Consider the following 20392-nt stretch of genomic DNA (forward strand, 5'->3'; position numbering starts at 1 on the left):
TAAGATTACAATATATTTAAGTAGACCGTTTTATTTACTGATACTTTTTCCAGTCCCACCCTCAACACCAATAGTATCTATAACTTCCATAGAAAAAAAGTCAATATCAGTTCAATGGAAAGTAGATGATATTGGTGGATCATTCATAAAAGGCTTTACTTTGAAGTACAAACGAGAAATTGGATTATGGAAGGAGCTTTTATTAGATGCCCGCTTAAACTCAGTGGTCATAGAAAATCTACAATGTGGCACCCCATATCAGATTACTGTTAGCTCATACAACAGAATTGGAACAAGCCCTTCAAGTGAAATAAAAACCATAAAAACAAAAGGTATTGCTAATAAAATTTAATAATTAGTTTAAAAAAAAAATTCATTAATATTTTTGTTAAAGGCGAGAAGCCTGTTGCCCCGCACGACGATATTTTAATACGTTTAAATACAACCTCAATTTCATTGGAATTATCTTCTTGGCAAGACGGAGGTTGCGCGATATCGCATTTCAGTATAGAATTCAAGCGGAATGAACCCTCGAATAGGTGGATTATTGTTTCAAATAAAGTCGAATCACATGTAAGGAAAATTTATAATTCATACTTTTTTTAATTTTATTTAACCAATTTAAAAATTATTTCCTTGTACCGTAAGTCACGTTACCTAATTGGAGACTTAGAGGCAGGAACTGCATATAAACTGCGTGTGACAGCTTATAATAACGCCGGCTCCACCAAAGAAGAATTGTGCTTTACAACCCTAAATATTAATGAACTTTACAAAGAAAAGGATCTTGTAAAAACCATCATTAGCGATTCACAACTAATAGCAGTGATTGTAACATCAATTTTTGGAATTTTTCTTGCCTTAGCTGGAGCACTAATATGCATAAAAAAATGTATGTATATAAATTTAAATATTTAAGGTAATAAAAGTGCATATAAAATTTTTTATAATAACTTTAGATTCACGTGACACTACATTAGATGATAGCAAGATTACCGATGGTTTAAATATGGAAACAAGCACTCAAAGTTGCGATCATTTTTATGGAACTTTACGTAAATCTTACCGTAATAATGAACCTAAATCAGCTTTTAAACATAGTATTTCACCCCATAATAGAGAAGGTATCAAACCTTATGCAAAATTTGATTTACATGACAATGAAAATGTGTTTCAAAACAACTCACAAGGTCAAATAAGAAAAATATTAAACATCCAACCATCCAGTTGTATAGCTAACAGTCCTCTATATTCCGCTGAAATAAAGTTAGATTCTTCATTGACGCATGTTAACGATATAACGACATCATTGAGAAATGTTCAATTAAATCGAAAGTATAATCACATAAACACTGATAAGGAGAATAATATTTCTTCCAAATTAAGTAAGTCAGACTCAGAGGAGTATGATATTTTAAATAGTGATGGTGAACAATGTGACGAATTTCCTGTAAAAAGTAAATTTTTTTCACCCCAAAATGTTGCTGTTGATAATGGTAAGTAAAAATACATTTTTAAAATATTGTTCATTTTTTATTTTCTTTTTCATTATTTGTACTCTTGTTTTGAATATGTATTTGGTCCTTTTATTTACCTTTGATAAATTTGAAAGCTTTCAATGTAACATATTTTTAAATATTTTGAAAATCACTGTGGACGGCAGTGAAGACACTATAGATGGCAAAAGAAATAATGAGAAATTTTTATTTTTTTGTCCTGGTCTGTCAGAATCTTTGGAATGGCCCTAACCCTAACCGACCGAGGGGCGCATAACGTACGGCACAGCGGTTTAAAGTTATTGAATAGAAAAATCTAAAAATAAGAAGAAGAATCTTTTAGGAAATTTAAAAAAGTTGTTTTTAAGTTTGGAAGAGAGGCAAGTTTTTTTTTATTATGACAGGTGTGGTTTTATTTAAAACTGTCCAACAGGGACAACCATTAAATATTGTGGCAGAAAACTTGGATTATGTGTAACTTAAGTTAGAGGTGGAAAAATAAGAAAGTCTAAGTTATTCCGGATGATGTCCAGCGGGTGAGCTCTGCGCAGCATCCGCATCTGTTCGCTGTTGTCGAGGAGAGTGGTCGCCAAGTCGTTGGGGTGGTTGTGTAGCCTCTGGCTGCTGCTTCTCTGTATCTCCTCCTTCACCCATGGGAAGCCAAGTACCTTCTGGATTGTCTGGTTTTCGTGGTAGACGTGGGCCCCAGTGGCGATACGGAGGGCTCTATTTTCAAACGTCTGGATAGTTTGAATATTAGTCTTGCTGGCCGTGCCCCAAAATTGGATCCCGTATGTCCAAATAATCGCCTTATAGATTAGGATTTTCGAAGAAGTCCTTAGCTTCGACCTTCTACCCATCAGCCAATAGTACGCCTTCAATCTTACTTCACACTGCTTTCGCTTTTTGACTAGGTGAGGCTCCCAAGTAAGCCTCCTGTCTAGCGTGAAGCCCAGGTATCTTGGGTTTTCTACTTGTGGGATGGGGGAGCTGTTGAGGTGGATTGAGGTGGGCTATTTCCCCGACGGAGAGAAAATGTGGTGGTGGTGGATTTATCGTTATTAACATGAATATTTCACCTTCTCTGCCAATCGCCGAGAAGATCTAGTTGCTCCTGCATGACAGCAACTGCCTCTGTAGCGTTGTCAGCAGCGGTCAGGAAGGCGGTATCGTCCGCATAGGTCGCTGCCATTATGTTGGGGTTCCGCAAAATTGGGAGATCAACCGTGTAGACATTGTATAATAAAGGGCCCTGCACACTGCCTTGGGGGACTCCGGTGCGGACCTCCCTGAGTCCGGAAGTGGCCTCTCCGCATCTCCTTCATGAACGACTCCAGAAAGAGGTAGTAAGGTCTGGGCAGGTTAGTCTTCAATTTATGTTGCTTGACATCCAGCATCCTCGTCCAGTACTGGCAATGCTCTACTTAAAAACACTCTTTCAAGAATTTTGGAGAGTATCGATAGGAAACTAATCGGACGATAAGAGGCAAGATCAGCTTCCGGTTTTCCGGGCTTGGAAAGTACCCAATTTCTAAGCATTTATTATAAATTTTCGTCAGTATCTTGATGCTTAGAAATGGCAGCAGTTTTAACGCGGCTGCATTGATGCCATCATCGCCCGGGGCCTTGTTGTTGCTCAACACTGAAATCTCGGCGGCTGTCTCCTCTTCCGTCACAGGTGGTATTCTGTCGTCGCCTCGTGCGGTCTCTGCCAAGAGTGGTTCCGTTTCTGCTGACCTGCACCAACTGCCGTCGGCTCGCTGAACAGGTGGGATCCTCTTAAGAGGACGTCGTATGCTTTTCGTGACGCGCCACAGATTGTTTTGTGGGTCACCCGGTTCCAATTGTTCAACGAACCCGTCGAACGCTTCCTTCCTCAAGTCCGCCAAGAGTTTAGAGAAACACTTGGAGACTCTATTCAGGATGGTCTTGTCCCTCGGGTTTCTGGACAGCATCCAGACCCGCCTGAGTCGCCGCTTTTCCAGCTTGAGAGCCGTGACGTCTGGATTCCAAAAATGGATATCCCTGTCAGTGGCTCTCGGGCGGTTCGAAAGCCTTGGAGCTGCCTCGGCTGCTGCAGCTTGGATTTGTGCGGTCAGTTCCTCGACGGCCGCCTCAATCTGGTCGGGGGATTCCAGAGTTCTGTTAAGATCCGCGGCAGAGCACATCCAGGACTGGAATTTCCCGATGTCCGTCATCTTATAAATAAGTCCAGGACATCTGGGATCTTCAACGGATCTGTTGGCCAGTAGGTTGTAGCGCCTGTAGTATGACAGCCGAGATTACGAGCCTAACTAGAGCCCCGCCTAAGTTTTGCAGTAGAGCTCCACTGCTGGCCTGCTTTTCACCAGGCCGTTGGCGTTCCAAATTGTGACGTCTAGTCCCATTTGCATAAGGACTTGCAGACAGTGGCGATCATTTGGGTCATTTGACCCATAACTTTTTCCATCATTCTCTCAAACATGGCCTCTATTCTGCACATAACCGCGTCCAGTGGGTTGCCTGGCGGGATTGGGTTGGCGTTAGAACTTTTCTCCGGTTGTGGGGCAGCATTCCTTGCTGCGTCAGCGTAGGTGACATTTGGGTTAACCCTGCTAGAGTGTGGTCAATCCTGTTAAAGTGGGGCGGCTGGTACCGTAGGACAGCTGCCTGCTTGGGGCCAAAAGGTTTTTCGCTCTCTTGTAGGATGCGCAGCCTTTGTAAGAGGCCGCATGAGGGCCATCGCAATGGAGACAGAGGGCCGGTTCGCTAGCATTCTTTTTACATTCGGCCTTTGGGTGCTCACCTGCACACTTTACGCAACGATGTTCACGTTGGCAGTATCTTTGGGTGTGCTCAAAGGCCTGGCAGCGGTAGCATTGCTGGACATCGTTAAATTTAATTGACGGTTCGACCGTCACTACTGAGCTGTATAACCGCTTGATTAGGAACGCGTCTTTATTGTTTTTGGCTGGCTCCAGTTTAACAAAAAAGATGTTTAAGGGTTTCTTGGTACTCCTTTGTGTGGGATTATGTAACTCCCTGACTTTGTGCCCGAGCCGACCGAGTCCCTCTTTGATATCTTCCAGATCAGTATAGTAATGGAGGCCCTTGATGACCACCCGGTAGGCGCGTTCGACTCTGGGTTGGAAAGTATGGAACTTCTTTTGATTTTCAGTAAGGAACGTCTTAAGTTTGGTTAAGGCGTCCTTGTTCGGAGTCATGACTCGAATAGAGTTTTTCTGGTCGGCCTTATAAGTGATCTCAACCTTGTCACTTAGAGCGCCAGAGATGGCTTTGGAGAGGGCCTTCATATTTGTTACGCCCGGGATAAAAATCGGTGGTAGCTTGATCTTCTTGGGTGCTTTGACTACTTTGTCGTCCTTTCTGGGGGACTTAGTAGATATCTATCTCTCATCGTCATCGGCCGTTTCCATGTCGTCATTATCATCTATATCGTCTTCATCAGGTAGGAGGGCGAAATAGTTTTTTTTCCAGTTTCCGCAGCGATCTCGTTCGACTGAAGTCAGTCTTCACTTAATCGTGAGCCCCTGCAGATCGAGCTACTGTCACGGCAATTCATCAATTCTCCGTCATATTAATATCCCCCTGTACTAATTGTTACTCCTGTTTCTCATTACTGAATTACTTAAAAAGAGAGAGAGACGGAAATCACGGCGACGAGTATTTACCATACGTCTTATTGCAGTAGTTATATTATTTTTGAAGCAAGCAAATGGATAAGCGCCGAACTGTCGGTCAAGCTAAGAAAAGCGCCGGGAAAGAGGTAAAACAAAATATAAGTGATAATCAATCAACTCCACGAGAGAGTCTCTCTGAGAGCGGCTGTACAGTTGAGCCAAATCCGGGGGCCAGTAGTGATAAGCCAAAAGTGGTCTTCCAAACTTTCGGAGTCGCCATGGCGGGAGTTGGAACTCTGGAATCTTTCGAAAAGGCGTACCTTTCTGGAAAGGCGTACCGAGATCGTTTCGAGCTGTACCTTTTAGCAGCGTTTTTTACACTAGCGGGCGCACCCCTTTATGAGTTACTAGTGTCGCTAGCATCACCCAGACCCAGGGTCACTCCGACGAGTCCGTCGGTAACTACATGGCCGCATTAAGAAGTTTGATGGTAGGGTGCAATTTCGGACAAATGTTAGATCGCATGTTGCGGGACCGATTTGTGCGTGGCATGCGCGACGGAGGTTTCCAGCGAAGCCTGCTAGCTGACCACGAATTGACAATGCAGCGGACCATGGAACGAGCCGTCACTAGTGAAGCTGCCGCTGCGGCAGTTTTAACTTAAAGTTTTAACTTAAACCGTATCGCTTCGCGCGTGCTGTGGTATATTTGGAGGCAAATTAATAATTTGTTTAAATTGAATTCCAAGCAAAGCTAAGCTCTGCTTCTTCCCCGACTTATCTCTATTTCTGCATTTTTCCTTTGCACTCTCCAAAGCTCCCGCTTCGGCTTCATATTTGGCACAGTGGTTCAAGGTATAGTGTTTTTTAACTTTTTATACCCTTGCAGAGTGTATTATAATTTTGGTCGAAAGTGTGCAACGCAGTGAAGGAGACATCTCCGACCCTATAAAGTATATATATTCTTCATCAGGATCACCTCCTGAGTTGATATGAGCATGTCCGTCTGTCCATCTGTCAGTTTCTACGCAAACTCGTCTCTCAGTTTTAAAGCTATCGACTTGAAACTTTGCACCCTTCTTTCTTTTGCACGCAGTATATAAGTCGGAACGACCGGGATCGGCCGACTATATCCTATAGCTGCCATATAACTGATTGATCAGAAATGGTATAACTTCGGTGTTCGAAAGATTGGCCGACTACTCGTAACTTTCGTGTTATTGAAGATAGAAAGCTGGAACTTGGTACAGATTATATTTTTGGTCAGTTAACCCGACATACCAAATTTCATAACGATTCCATATCTTAAAGCTGTCATATAACTGAACGATCGGAAATGGTTTTTGGTAGAAATACCAACTTTGCTATTTTTGAAGATAGAAGTTTGGGACTTCTTTTAGATTTTGTATTATAATAAATTGGGTTATATTATCATATTCTCATAAGGATCGGCCAACTATATCCGATGTTTGCGATATATATCCGGTTTTAACTGCAACTGTATATCAACTGCAACTGCTATCCTTTCTTGTTATATTTTAATTTTTTTTTGTTAATTAATAATATGGAATTTAAACTGGTCTGTTCTATGAAGTCTTGTAACAAGACAATCCTCTTATCCCAGCCTACCATCCACTGCTGGCTATGTGAAAACGTCGTACACGCCAAGTGTGCCGGGTTCACTGCCTCAGTTTCGGATTCCATTTCCCGTAGGTCTGGCTTGCATTATTGTTGTGAAAATTGTCGTGCTGTCCACGACGAAATGAGGTCGTTCATGAGACAGACTAAGAATGGATTTAAAGAGTTTTCACAAGATTTTGGTTACATAGAGTTTATTAGCATTAAAATCATTTTGTCCGCGAAATCTTTATACATTACATGTTCATATACCGCCTTTGTCTGAACCTCCCACATATTAGCAGCATTTGTCCGCTGTTCAATCCGTTTTTAATCTTACGACTGATCTTGACCTGCTTGTCGCTGTAGGCGACTTTAATATCCCAGAATTAAAGTGGTCCAACGTCGATAACTCACCATCTTTGTCAATTATCACTCACCATGACTTCACCGCGGGCATGTTTGACTTGTCCCTAGGTCAAATTACCCATGTTAGAAATTCGTTGATCGGCTTTTAGTCTAATGCTTTGTATCTGATCCCGATGGTACCGCTCTCTCCAGAGCTTTCCTCCTTTCAACCCCAGAAGATCACCCCAAGCTGGAGGTCTCAATCGGAACCATTCCTGGTATCGATCAGATGCCTCCATGCGTCGCAAATAAGTTTCGCTGTTTCCGTAAAGCTGATTTTCACAAACTTAATAGCCTTATCGATACATATGATTGGTCCGATATTCTGGCATGCACCGATCTTAATGTCACCTTAGAAAAATGTAACTGTACTTTAAATACATTTTTTGACTCCTGTGTGCCATGGAAATTCCGTCCGCTTCAAAAAATTTCCCTTGGTTTACAAAGTGCCTCTTTCTTAAATATAAAAAAACATGCAGAAGTATCGATTTTTCAAGATATCTACTACCTCGGTCAAATTTTACCGTGCATAACGCTGAATGTTACAGGAATTATATTCGTCGCTGCCGGATACAATTTACTCACGATCCAAAGCAGTTTTATAATATTGCACTCAAAATAAAATTAACCCTAAGATTGAGAAATTCGCCCTATTTTTGTCTTTAACGGCACCGCACCATAAAATTTAGGGTAAATTTTTTATAAAATTAATGGCGTTTCCTTTCTAAAATCTAAGGCAAATTGCCCTTAAAACAAGAAAAAAATTTCTAAAAAATAGAAAACAATTTCTTTAATTTAGGGTTTGTTTTTCTAGGTCTTAGAAAGTACTTTTTTAAAACTAAGGAAAAAATGTCTTGATTTCATGGCGATTTTTTTCTAAGCCCCAGGGCAAGGCGCCCTAAAATTAAGAAAACCCTTTCTACAATATATACAAATATTTCTTAAATTAAAGGTGACCTTTTCTAAATTCTAGAAATTTTATTTCTACATTTTACATTACACATTACATTATAAATTTACATATTTTTACATTTACATTTGTTTTCTTTGATAGCTCTATTCAGTTCTTACTTTCACATAACACTTTATTTATGGTATATAATAAATTTGACCCTCGAATCTTGAATTGTATACTTGACTTTTTAATTTCCAGTAGCACCACGTTTTCCCCTTTTGGTGGGGACTAGAATAGCGTGAATCATGTGCGTCCTTTTTATCTGTGGAAAATAACGTCAATTAATATTGCGATATAAATATATCAATATACTATTTAATCGTGAATGTTTTAAAACATGTTTTAAGGTAGTGTAATTATTGCCTTTTTACCTTCGCTTTGTTGAGGGAATGTTTTTAGTAAGATAAAACTCTGGATTTCCTTTTAACGAAATAAAAATTGCCACAATCTAAGAATTTATTCAATAAATGGATTAAATAAAACAAAATTATTGTATAAAAAATATTACCAATTTGTGTTCATAATTCTGCTTAAGAATAGGCAATTCCTCCTAAGCTAAGTGTAGCTACACTTGTATCGTCGTAGAAAAAGAAACTTTTGCGCCACTCAAAAGTAAGATCAAATTTTGCGTTGACCTCTTCACAAGGCTAAGCTTCACCGCTTCACCTCATTGAACATCAGCCATATAACCTTAAAATGTATTTGGTATTAACATGTTAAAACTTTATACATAAAATATAATATAGATCAGTCTGCATTTATCTGCCCGTGCTCTGCCACACACACAGTATAAGTGTGTGAAACGTCATGACGCGTCATGCTCAGAGCCTACTTTCTGCTTTTTGCTATACTAATACTAATGCGTTAAAATCATATCAATGTATTGGGTGCCGACCACTGACAGAGATAAAATATACAAAAAATTCTATATTCAACAAAATATTTCTATTTTCTAGGGTTACATAAATTAAGGGGTAACACTGTGCATTTTTAAGAAAGGTATTTCTATATTGTAGAAACAGTTTTCTATTTTTAGGGTTAGTATCTTTTTTAGAAAGGAATATCTATATTGTAGAAACCGTTTTCTATTTTTTAGGGTTAGTTTTTTTTTTAAAAAGGAATTTCTATATTGTAGAAACATTTTTCTATTTTTTGGGGTTAGTATCTTTTTAAGAAAAGGATTTCTATATTGTAGAAACAGTTTTCTATTTTTTAGGGTTAGTAAATTTTATGGTGAGCCTTTCTATTATTAAGAAAATATTTCCTGAAAATAAGTCATAATTCGCCTTATTTATAGAAAAATTTTCTTGATTTTAAGGCGATTTCAGTTTATGGCGACTATTTCTATATTTGAGAAAAACTTATTTGATTTAAGAAATTTTTCTTGTTTTCAGAAAATTTTTTCTAGAAACTAGAAATTTTTTCTTGTATTTAGAAAAAATTAAGTTTTATGGCGAATTTCTAAATTTAAGGGTAAATTTTATTTTGAGTGTGTAAGAACAAAGCGTAAACATCCCACCACTACATTTGAAAATTCATCTGCGACCTCTGATCAGGTCATTGCCGATCTATTCGCAGAATTTTTTCAAACAATTTATTCTCCGCCTAAATTGACAGATCAGCCTTACGTTTACAACATACAATCAGCTAATCTTATTTTCTGTCCATTTTTCTCCGAGAATATCTTATTATCTGATCTTCCAAAGGTCAAACCCATTTATTCGCCAGGCCCTGATGGAGTACCAGGCTGTGTGCTAAAATACTGTGCCAGAGCTCAGTGCAAACCTCTTCTAAGAATTCTCAACTTATCTTACAAACCTCGATTTTTCCCCTTAGGTGGAAGTAATCTTTCCTACATAAAAAAGGCAAAAAGATCTTCACTCTTTCCACTTTTTAATCACTTATCATTTGATTTAGTTAATCACTCACTCTTGTTGAGTAAACTGAATATGCTGGGATTCTCTACAGACCTCTTTACGTGGGTCTCCAAGTACTTAAATGGAAGGACACAAAGGGTCTTATTTAAAAACACACCGTCTGGTCCGTGCTACATCTGGCGTCCCTCAAGGAAGTCATCTTGGCCAGTTGTTTTTTACTCTTTTTTTAAATGACTGGCCCCCTGCTTTAACGAACTCTCTAGTTCTTATGTATGAAGATGATGTAAAGCTTTGTCTTCAGTACAAATCCATCTCTGCCCAATGCAGTCTTCAGTCTGACCTTGATAACTTTCAAAAATGGTGTTCAGCTAATAATTTAATACTTAATAGATCAAAATGCAAGCTTATGTCTTTTTATCGTTCTTGCCCTCTGCATGCTTCATACACTTTTTATGGAAATGACGTTGAAAAAAAATCTTAGGTTAATGATCTCGGTGTCCTATTAGACGTTCAACTTAAAATTGCCGACCATATTTCCTTAGTGGTTAATAAGGCTAAAGGATTCCTTGGTTTTATTAAAAGGCGGTCAAAAGAATTTAATGACCAATATATAACCAAAACATTATTCATTTTTTTGTTCCGTCCGATACTGGGGTACGGTTCATGTGTCTGGAGTCGCCAATATGGAGTACATCAGGTCCGCGGAGATTCCGTACAAAAGAATTTCTTAACCTTTTCTTTCAGAGGTCTGAATTGGGATGCAAATCTTCACCTTCCATCTTATAATAGTAGACTCTTTCTTATAAACTCTTTTGATGCTCTCGGCATTAGGCCATCAGCCGACAAAGTTAGAGCCGTCTATGAGGCGTCACCGCCAAAGGAGAAGAAACAGTTGCCAGCGTTTTTGGGACTGACCAAGTTTTATCACTCATTCTTGCCCCAAAAGGCCACCATGCGGAGCCATTACATAGACTTCTAGACAAGAAAGAACAATGGACATGGCGTCATATGGATCTTGATATGGATATGGACATGGGTCATAAGATCTGCAAGGCCCAAACTAAAAAGTCTTTTTTTACAGGCAGCCCTGTTTCTCGAAGCGAACGGGACCGATTTCCTATTTGGTCTGTCTTGAGGACGACCGAACAGTCATGCGACATCTGGATCAACTGCGATTGCGCAGACCTTCGCAGCAGCCAACACTAGAGGAGACAGAATCACCAACTAGCTGTTCCACTCCAACCCCAGCTAAAGCGGTAGCTGGCGGATCCATAACTCCAGCTGGGCCACAGCGTTCGCCTGAGCCAAACGGGACTGGAGGACCACCACGCAGATCGGCCCGTGACCGTCGCCGCCCCCAGTTCATCGATCCTTCTGGGTGTTAAGAGGTGTTATGTATGCGCAGGGCCGTAGCTAGAGCCTCGGAGGCCCTGGGGCAACAAGTAAATTTGGGGCCCCCTATACGGAAGTCTTTTGCTCCGGCGGGGCCCCTTCCCTTCGGGGGCCCTGGGGCACCGCCCCATCTGCCCCATGCTAGCTACGGCCCTGTGTATGCGACTTAATTCTCTCGCGCAGCGATCTCGTTCGACTGAAGTCAGTCTTCACTTAATCGTGAGCCCCTGCAGATCGAGCTGCAGTCACGGCAATTCATCAATTCCCCGTCATATTAATAACCCCTTGTATTAACTACTACTCCTATTCCTTAAATTCCTACTTAAATAAATTTAATATATGCTTGCGAATACATAAACGAGACCATTGTAGTTCAAACGTAAGACCCTAAGAGGGTTGTGTTGTGCATATGTCAAACTACAATGCCTGTCAGTATAAGTGCGGGGATCTCTGAGACTATAAGAGATAGAGCTATAGGGTTTGAGATAAAGGCTCTTGTAATAGCCACGCAGTTCAATTTTGTTTGAAAATTTTGCAACGCCCCCTCCCGCTCCCCCAAATTTCTGTAACGCCAATACAAGTAGAAAAAACCCAATCGGAGGAGATAAATCCATATAAAACGGGATACAATTTTGAAAGATTTTTTGAAGATTTTGTTGATTAATAATGATGTTTTGTTCTAGATTATTATAATTAAAAGTAAGAATAAATTAAGTTAAAAAAAATTCCATAATTTTGGATTTTATTACATCTAGGGATAGTTCAGGGGATAATAAATGGTACAAGGAGCTGTAATTTTTACACGCGAAATGGATCCTGTTCAGAAAAATTATACCTAGAAATTGGTAATTAAAGAGGTCGGAAAAATCTAGTTACTCTATCAGGAACAGAAAACATTTATTTTTCAAGAAATAATTTTGAGTCCACCTGTTCAAGAAAAAGCACATGAAGTAGCATAGCCCCAGCACACGTACGGAGCTCTTTTAATGCAGGTAGGATTAATAGTTTTAACCAGCAATGACACTACAAAAGGCAAGTGAGAGTATCCCAGTGAGAGTTTAAGCTTTTTAATGCAAATTATAAAAACTGCTTTTGGACAAATTCAATCCTTCTTTGATGAACAAAGTATTTCGGACTCCAAACGCACGAACCGTATTCCAAGATAGGACGAACCAATGATACATGTAGAGTTTTAGTTGTAAAAGGATCATCAAATTCTTTTGACCAATGTTTGATAAAAGCTAGCACACCCCTGGCTTTATAACTGTCAATGATATGTGTTCATTGAACGACAACTTATTGTCAAAAAGGACTCCACTTATTCCCAAGTTAGTACGAGACGATGTGAAGCAAACTGCGATTGAACGTCATAACCTTACACTTAGATCAGTTAAGTAAAAGGAGATTGATTGAACATCACAAGAAGACTTCGTTAAGGTCTAATTGCAGATGTCTATGAAGGAAATGGTCTGAGAAAGAAAGAAATAACTTGACATCATCAGCATACATAAATGTAGTAGCATAGTTTACAACACTAGGTAAATCATTAACAAAAAAACAAACAGAAGAGGTCCTAAGTGACTACCTTGTGGGACACCAGATGAAATGTTTATAATCTGTGATGAAATTTTTTTTTTAACAAAACACGCTGCGAGCGGTTCGATAGATAGGAGGTCAAACAGTGTACGATTTGTGGTGAACACCCCATAAGATACAACTTATGAAGGAGGAGATAATGGTTCACAGAATCGAATGCTTTGCTAAAATCAGTATATACCAAATCAGTTTGCATGCGGCTCAGAAAAACTCTGTGGATGATCGAAGTAAATTCAAGAAGGTTAGTTGTGGTAAAACGACGGTAGAGCGAATGTCCCGCTTATACAGTTGATTGTTGAGTATAATAAACTGGTTGCGAATATTTAGAAAGTTTGACTGATGGAACAATAATCCTGACGAAGGAAACTTCTTGTAAGCTCTAGATTTTCTCTTCTTAAGACGAAAAAGGTGTTTAAAAAACCAAGGTGGTTTTGTAGACAATGATGATGGGACTTCAGAAACAAATTTATTCATCGCATTATGAATTATTTCGTAATACGAATCCGTAGCTGCTTCAATTTTGTTTATAGATGACAGAAAATTAAAATCAATTTCATCCAAATGATTGCGAAGGGCACAAAAATCTGCCTATCTAAACCATTTGAAACGACCTTTAACATTAAAGCCAGCATCATTATGAGGCACAATACATAGTGTATGATGATGAAAGTCTTCAGGAAGCGATAGCGACGAGGACCGAGTGACTGTCACAGTGGATGACACATTGGAAAATATAAGGCCCAGAAATCTGCCATGAGAGTTATGAATTGGGTTAAGTTGGAATAGGGCAAAATCAGATAAACCATCGACAAACTCGTTCTGTCAAATGAAAAGCAGGGATTGTCTTCATGGAATGAGGGGAAAGTTGAAATCTCCCATGATTAGGATTAAATCAGAGTCCTTGACCAACGAAAAAACAGACTTAATGGCCTCAAGGTGGTGAAAATATACAATATCTTTAACCATGGGAGGAATGTAGGAATAGGTCAGGAAAATATGAGACGAGCCAGTTACAATTTTCCCCACAATGAAGTCTATTCCGAACTCATTTGAGAAAGGAAAAGTTCAGCCGGGTACTCATTATTAACAGCAATGAGGACACCACCTTCAAAAGATGGACGATCTAATCAAAACACAGTGAACTTAGGAACAAAAATTTCGTAATCATAGACAGAGGAATTAATCCAAGTTTCAGTTAGCATCAAAATCATAAGAAGCACTCATTGTAGAATATTGGCCCAATTTACCCAGAATTTTTCGAACGTTTTAATAGCAAGAGGAAAATACTTATCTTTTGAACCAGTTTTTTTGAACCAGTTTCTGCAGGGCTAGGATACTGAGCGTCTTTTGCTAGGAATTCATTAAAAATACTGTGCTCAGGCCATCAAGTACTTTTTCGAGGTAGGAATCAGGTAGGACCATTTTAAAAGAAGATATAGAACGCTTATGTTTGCAGTTAAAATTAAAAACAGCCATTTTTTTAGGAGCTGCCTAAAAATGGTTTAACAGGTGACTCCTGACATCATCAACAGTAGCGTCCGTCATAAGGCGAGAAACAAATATGGCCTTACGGGGAGCAACCGCCCTCAGCGTAAGTCCAGCAGATCTAACCTCAGGCGCCACACCAGTCAGAAGCCTTGGAGACAACACAGCAGGAGCAGAATGTAGGTTGTCCAACGATGGAGGCTCCAAGATGATAGAAGGCTCAGGGTTTGTACTCCCTGCTGGAAGGGTCATCATGTCCCTTGGTACAAGAAAAGCTTCAGTTGGTAGACAATTAGGCGGCGGTAAAATATTTGGTGTTGAAAATGCATCGACTTGTACAGCATGGAATGTAGGGGTACCCAATAAATTGGCAGTCAGCGGGTTGGTGTTCGGAATTTTTCTTTTTGGAGATTCGCTTAACAACTTTAGATCAAGGAATTGGGTTTCAAGTGCAAGAAATTGCTCATTAAGGGCCGAGAATTGCTTGCGAACATCAAGGAAACCATTTCTAGTCTGTTTCATAAAAGTCCGCATTTCTGACTCGATTTCTCTGCAACCGATGCAAGACCACGTCGGGCCAATCTTCTTATTGATAAGATTATTTATCCGTCCATTGTGTCCACCTACAGCACATTTTATATGTGAGCAGTTATTGCAAAGCCAGAAAGACAGGTATGAGTCATCCGTGATGGATCCATCAAATTCACATTTTTTGGCTGTGCAAATTAGACACATTTTTGACGGACTGCACCACTGTAGCAGAGTGTAAAGAATTTTAATATGCACTCTGTAGCCGAGAGTAGTCGATCAGATAAGATGTAAAAGACGTCGTTACAAAAGAGATGCGCAACGAAGGCTAGGCGTCATGCAGAACAACAAACTCCACAGTAACTACGATGTAACGGGTTGCGTCCAGAGAGTGCAGCTCGAAGAGACTTTATGTAGTTAAAGCGTTAGTTAGCATTAGTTAGACTAATGTAGTTAAAGCGCAAAAGAAATAGCTATACAAGATTTAATGTTTGTATAGGAAATAAATAATTCAATGAACTTATTAAATATATTTTTAGAATTAATCGTTATATTTCCACTTGTCGCGAAAGGAGAAAACTTTAATTCTAAGATCAAAGATAAATGCAATCTGGCGAGAGCGATCGAAGAAACACGTTCGGATACGGAAAAGTAAGACAAGTTTTTGACGACAGAAAAATCAACGTTAGAGTTTGATCGGGGATCGCCGTTGTCTGTGGTTTTGTTTGTCATAGTGTACCAAAAATTAGCCGAAATCATTACACGACAAAAAAACCTTATTATTAAACTAGACAAAAACAAAAATAAACATATTATTTTAGATCAACTGGCCAACGACATTTCAAATTGGTGCTCCTATTCAGGCGTTCAAAATGTAAGCACATGCATATTTTTAAAAAACCCCACTGTGTATGCAATGTATCCTTTAGGTATTTTCAACTCCCCAATGTGAACCAACTTAAAACCCTTGGAATTATATTTAATAATAAACACAAATGGAATTCACACATTAAGTATTTGGGTACCTCTCTTCAAAAACGACTTAATAAAAGCAGCTTGTTCTTTAAAAAATAGCCTTCAGACTCCCACTATATGGTATAGCCCCAAAACAATATTTAAATAAAATATCATCAATACTACGCGCAGGAGTAAGAATTCCCCTAGGCGCTCTTCGTACGACTCATATTAACAACACCATGTATGAGGCTAACATTTAAAATCTTGAAAATAGAAAAGAACACCTGACAGCAAATTTATTCACATCCATAATCAATTGTGCAGATTCACCTATCTCTTAAATAATAAAAAAATATAAAGAGCCAAAAATCAATAAAAAACCTGCCCTTCTTGGCAGAATAATTGCTATTCACAAAATATTTGAATTTAAACTTAACCCACCAAAAAAATTAAGTCAAAACTTCCGCCCTGGGCCCTGAACCATAAGACTGAAGATACCTCATTGAGCTACTACGAGTACAAGAAAAAATTCCAATCCACCCGATTTAACACAACTCAAGAAAATCAATATAAAAATACCTCCGTTTTCTTCATTCACGGATCTCAAAGACATGGATCGACAGGATATGCTATCACAACAAAAAGTTCCGAACTAAAATATGGAATCCTACCCCCCCCATACAACCATCTTTTCTGCCGAAATAATAGCCATTCTGGATGCCACAAAAGATTGGTAAAATACTTTTCCTTATCTTCTGCGATCACATCTTTAAGTGGTAGTATGTTTAAGTCGCTAGTTTGTGTTCGTTGGGAACGTACCACGTTGCCCAGGTGATTGTTCTTAAGACTGACTGAGCTCGGAACGCACATGCATACGATTCTATTTTTAGAACTCTTTACATGTATCCGTCAACACAAATGTGAACCTTTGTATGTATGTGTGACTGCTAGCACGACGGCGTAAAAAGGTTTTGGCTTCCAAATTTCAATTTCAATTTCTCGTTTCTGTTTTCGATGCGCCGATGTGGTAGTTGGTAGAACAAATAGTATTTTTAATCGCTACAGATCGAGACAGGGTGGTAGCGAAATGCATAGAGTAGTTACTCTATTACAACAAGGAGCGCGCACTATAAATCTAGGCTACCTTCGCAGTTAATTTAATTATACTTAAAATTGGTTTTAAAGTAAGCGCGAGAATCCATACCAAAAACAGAGCTCAAGAGGAAGGATAGTAAAAGATATTTCTGATCTCTTTGCTCTCACACTGGTTCGATTTGAACGATGGATGTCCCATCCAAAAATAGATGTCCCGAGCCTGGTTTGAACCGTTTTACTTTGCACATCAGCCAAGCACTCTACCACTCGGCTATCCCTCATTCGTTGTCGCGCGAGAAATTTCTCAAACTTTACTTGTCGCGCTGTGGAACCCGCTCGTTCCAGCGGGTGCCAGCGCTGGAACCCGCCATAGAAAATTCTTCTTTGTATGAGATGTCCCATCTTGTACTTTATAATCTTTGCATATAGATATGTCATTTCGTTTGCATGCGAGATTAAAGTATTATTTACTGTAAGTAGCGGTCAGTTTTACCCTGTTCAATGTGAATGTAACGTGCTTGCATTTTTGTTCGTTCACTTTAATTCGCCAATCTGATACCCATTTTTCACCATCGACCATTTGAAAAGCTAGCAGAACAGTTTTCATCAGGCAGTTTTATCTAAGAATAGCTTTGTCATCAGCAAACGTGGATGTTGTTAGTTGTGTGTTTGTCGGGATGTCCGCTGTGTAGGGATCTTATAATGTTGGCCCTAGCACGTTACCTTCAGGAACTCTAGCTCGAATAATAAAATCATCAGTTCATGCACCTCACAGCAAATTTTCTGTCGTAAAAGTAAGACTCTAAAAGCTTGTGGGTGTTGTAGGGGAGCATTGTCTTGATCTTGTACATTAGACCTTCTGACCAGACTCTTTCAAGTTCTTGAGAAACATCAAAATATATGATCGTACAGTACGTTTCGTTTTTCTAAGTCTTCGCCCGTTTCGAATTTCTGATGTTATCCGCTTGATCTACTCAATTGTTCAGTGCTTTTTCAGCTTTTCGCTAACAGGCATCAATGTTTATTTCGGTGAGCTCTCTATAGTGAGTGTTTTGTACTTTAGGTAATTTTAATCTTCGGTTTATTAGGTAAATGCTCTATGTAGCGCCGAAGACTTGGCAAGATTTGAGATTTGAGGAATGTCTTTATCTTTGCTTAGCAGATGGCGATCTGTGGAATCGCCACTCTCAACGTAAGCGTCGCTTTTCGAGGACGAGCTGTTCGATTTGTAGATACGGCTTCTATTGGTTGCATTGCGTGTTTGTAGTTAAAGGTGTTGAAGTTCGAGCTGCAGAGATGAGAACAGACGGCAGTGAATTAACTGAGCTGCCTACGTTGGCTTCAGCGTTGAGATAAGGACTTAGCTTGTGGGGTCCAGGGATAGGAAAATCGGTTAGTTTTATTCGTAAATGCAGTCGGAAATGCTCGCCTCGCTTCGACTCGAAGATTTACGATTCGTACTCTCTTTCTGGCGCGCTTAATGTGAAAGCACTGAGGGCAGATATAGAGAAGATCAAGAAAAGTTCCGTAACTGGAAGTTAGCCGACGATTGTTAGCCTAGAAGTTGTCGACAATTTGAATTTGCGATCGAAAGAGAACAGACGCATCAAAATAAGTAATCTGTAATAAGTAATCTAAAAATCATACAGCAACAGCAGCCACGTGCCCAAGTAGTAGGTGTATTGGTCCAAAGTTATTGCACTAAGACCAATAACATAACTAAACTAAAAGGGAACATAATCTAGCTAAAAGGTAAATATAGGGGATAAATAGTGGAAAGCTCGGTGAGACATATTTGTGTTACAGTGGCGTGATCCGTAGCGTTATCAGTACCGGCCGGTGGTTGCCAAAATACAAAGGCAACCGGTCGGTAGGAGTAAAGCGGTATAAGGTGGAATCAAAGAAGGACAGAGAAGATCTCGTGGAAAAGGAGCCAAGCACACGTGCAAAAATAACCCCAATCTGATGATGCAATAGGCAGTAAGCGAAGTCAGCCTAGGCTGCAAGGACATAGAGCTCATCCGTGTCTCGGCGTAACCCAAACTGGTAACCACGCCGTGTCACTGTTGCTCCGACCTCGTACCTCGTAGCTCATATTCCACACTTTTCACAATGGCCCATATCGAGCACTGATCCCAGCATTGTCCAAGCACTAGCATAAAAGAAGTTTAATACGTTTGATGAATTAAATTTAGAATTTAGAAGCAGTGTTGCCAGAATTTCATGGACTCAAATAGATAAATTGATAGAAAAAATATGCAAGAAATAGCTAAAACAAAAAATGCTACAAAAAATTGCTAAGTTTTAGCCATTTTTGTGTTATTTCTTAATTGTTTTTAATAAAATAATGCAGAATTGTTGTCAATATCAATGGCGTCCTCGACCGAATATTTATATTTCTTAGATTCTGATACAATTTTTAAATATTTTGTTTTTGAGAGGGAAGAGAAAACTGCGGTACGTTAGCAAATTAAGTAAATGTAAGAGCTAAGTAGATATTGTAATTATTTCAGAATAAAACGAACGAATTGAACTCCAACGTTTGTTAAAGGCATTCCCCGTGATCGGCCAAGCGGCGACATTAACTTTCATTCGCACTCTGAAAGATGATGCCCATGAAGCACTCGCCCCGCCGGAGCCCCAGGCTGGAAGCCTCGGGTGTTCCCGCAATTGCGACCACCACGGCCACAGCAACTGGCATTTCGCCCAGCTCTGCGAGTATGGCTAGTGATCGGCAGCGGCCACAGACTCCAAAGAAAAGTGGAACAGCCGCCAGAAAAGCGGCAAGTAACCTGCAGCCAGAGGCAACGGGGCAGATTACGGACTCCACAACTGCCCTAATGGAAAGGATCGAACGTCGGAGTCGGAGCTGGAAAAGGCAAATGGAAAACAAACAGAGGACGCCAGAGATCCCGTTAGAATCGGAGCACGCGGCGTTGGAGTGAGCAGTGCACCACGGAATGAACATGTTCATCCATCGCCCCTGTCATATGGAGTAACGACGGCGAGCATATCTGGATGGACGCCACGTAAACTACCTGATCTTCCCGTTTTTGAGGGTCAGCCAGAGGAATGACCAATATTCGTGTGTGCGTTAACGAAGACAACGGCAGTCTACCAGTGCACCCAATTGGAAAACAACCTGAGGTTAGTGAAAGCCTTGAGGGGCGTGGCCCGTGAGACAATGAATCCATCCCAGCGACTTAGGAGCCGTTATGGAGCAGCTTCGATTCCGGTATGGACGTCCGGAGCTACTCATCCGTAGCCAACTCGATAGCGTGCGCGATGCGCAGCCAATACAGGAGGCCGATCGGCAACCAGCACCTAGAGAACCCAACCTTAATGGAGGAGCTGATCGTCAAGTTGA

General features: G+C 40.0%; 1 protein-coding gene across 3 annotated transcripts in view; it reads left to right on the forward strand.

The window, feature by feature from the left end:
• LOC122321275 (cell adhesion molecule Dscam2-like) overlaps positions 1–20392 on the forward strand; it is a 105678-nt gene that overhangs the window by 75190 nt on the left and 10096 nt on the right. For all 3 annotated transcript variants that reach the window (XM_070278941.1, XM_070278942.1, XM_043210977.2), the window contains 4 exons: positions 54–332; positions 395–573; positions 649–892; positions 960–1496. In XM_070278941.1, the coding sequence (XP_070135042.1) occupies positions 54–332; positions 395–573; positions 649–892; positions 960–1496 (1239 nt within the window). The remainder of the gene's footprint in view (positions 1–53; positions 333–394; positions 574–648; positions 893–959; positions 1497–20392) is intronic.

The sequence above is a fragment of the Drosophila bipectinata genome, chromosome 2R, assembly GCF_030179905.1.
Source record: "Drosophila bipectinata strain 14024-0381.07 chromosome 2R, DbipHiC1v2, whole genome shotgun sequence".
Taxonomy (NCBI): domain Eukaryota; kingdom Metazoa; phylum Arthropoda; class Insecta; order Diptera; family Drosophilidae; genus Drosophila; species Drosophila bipectinata.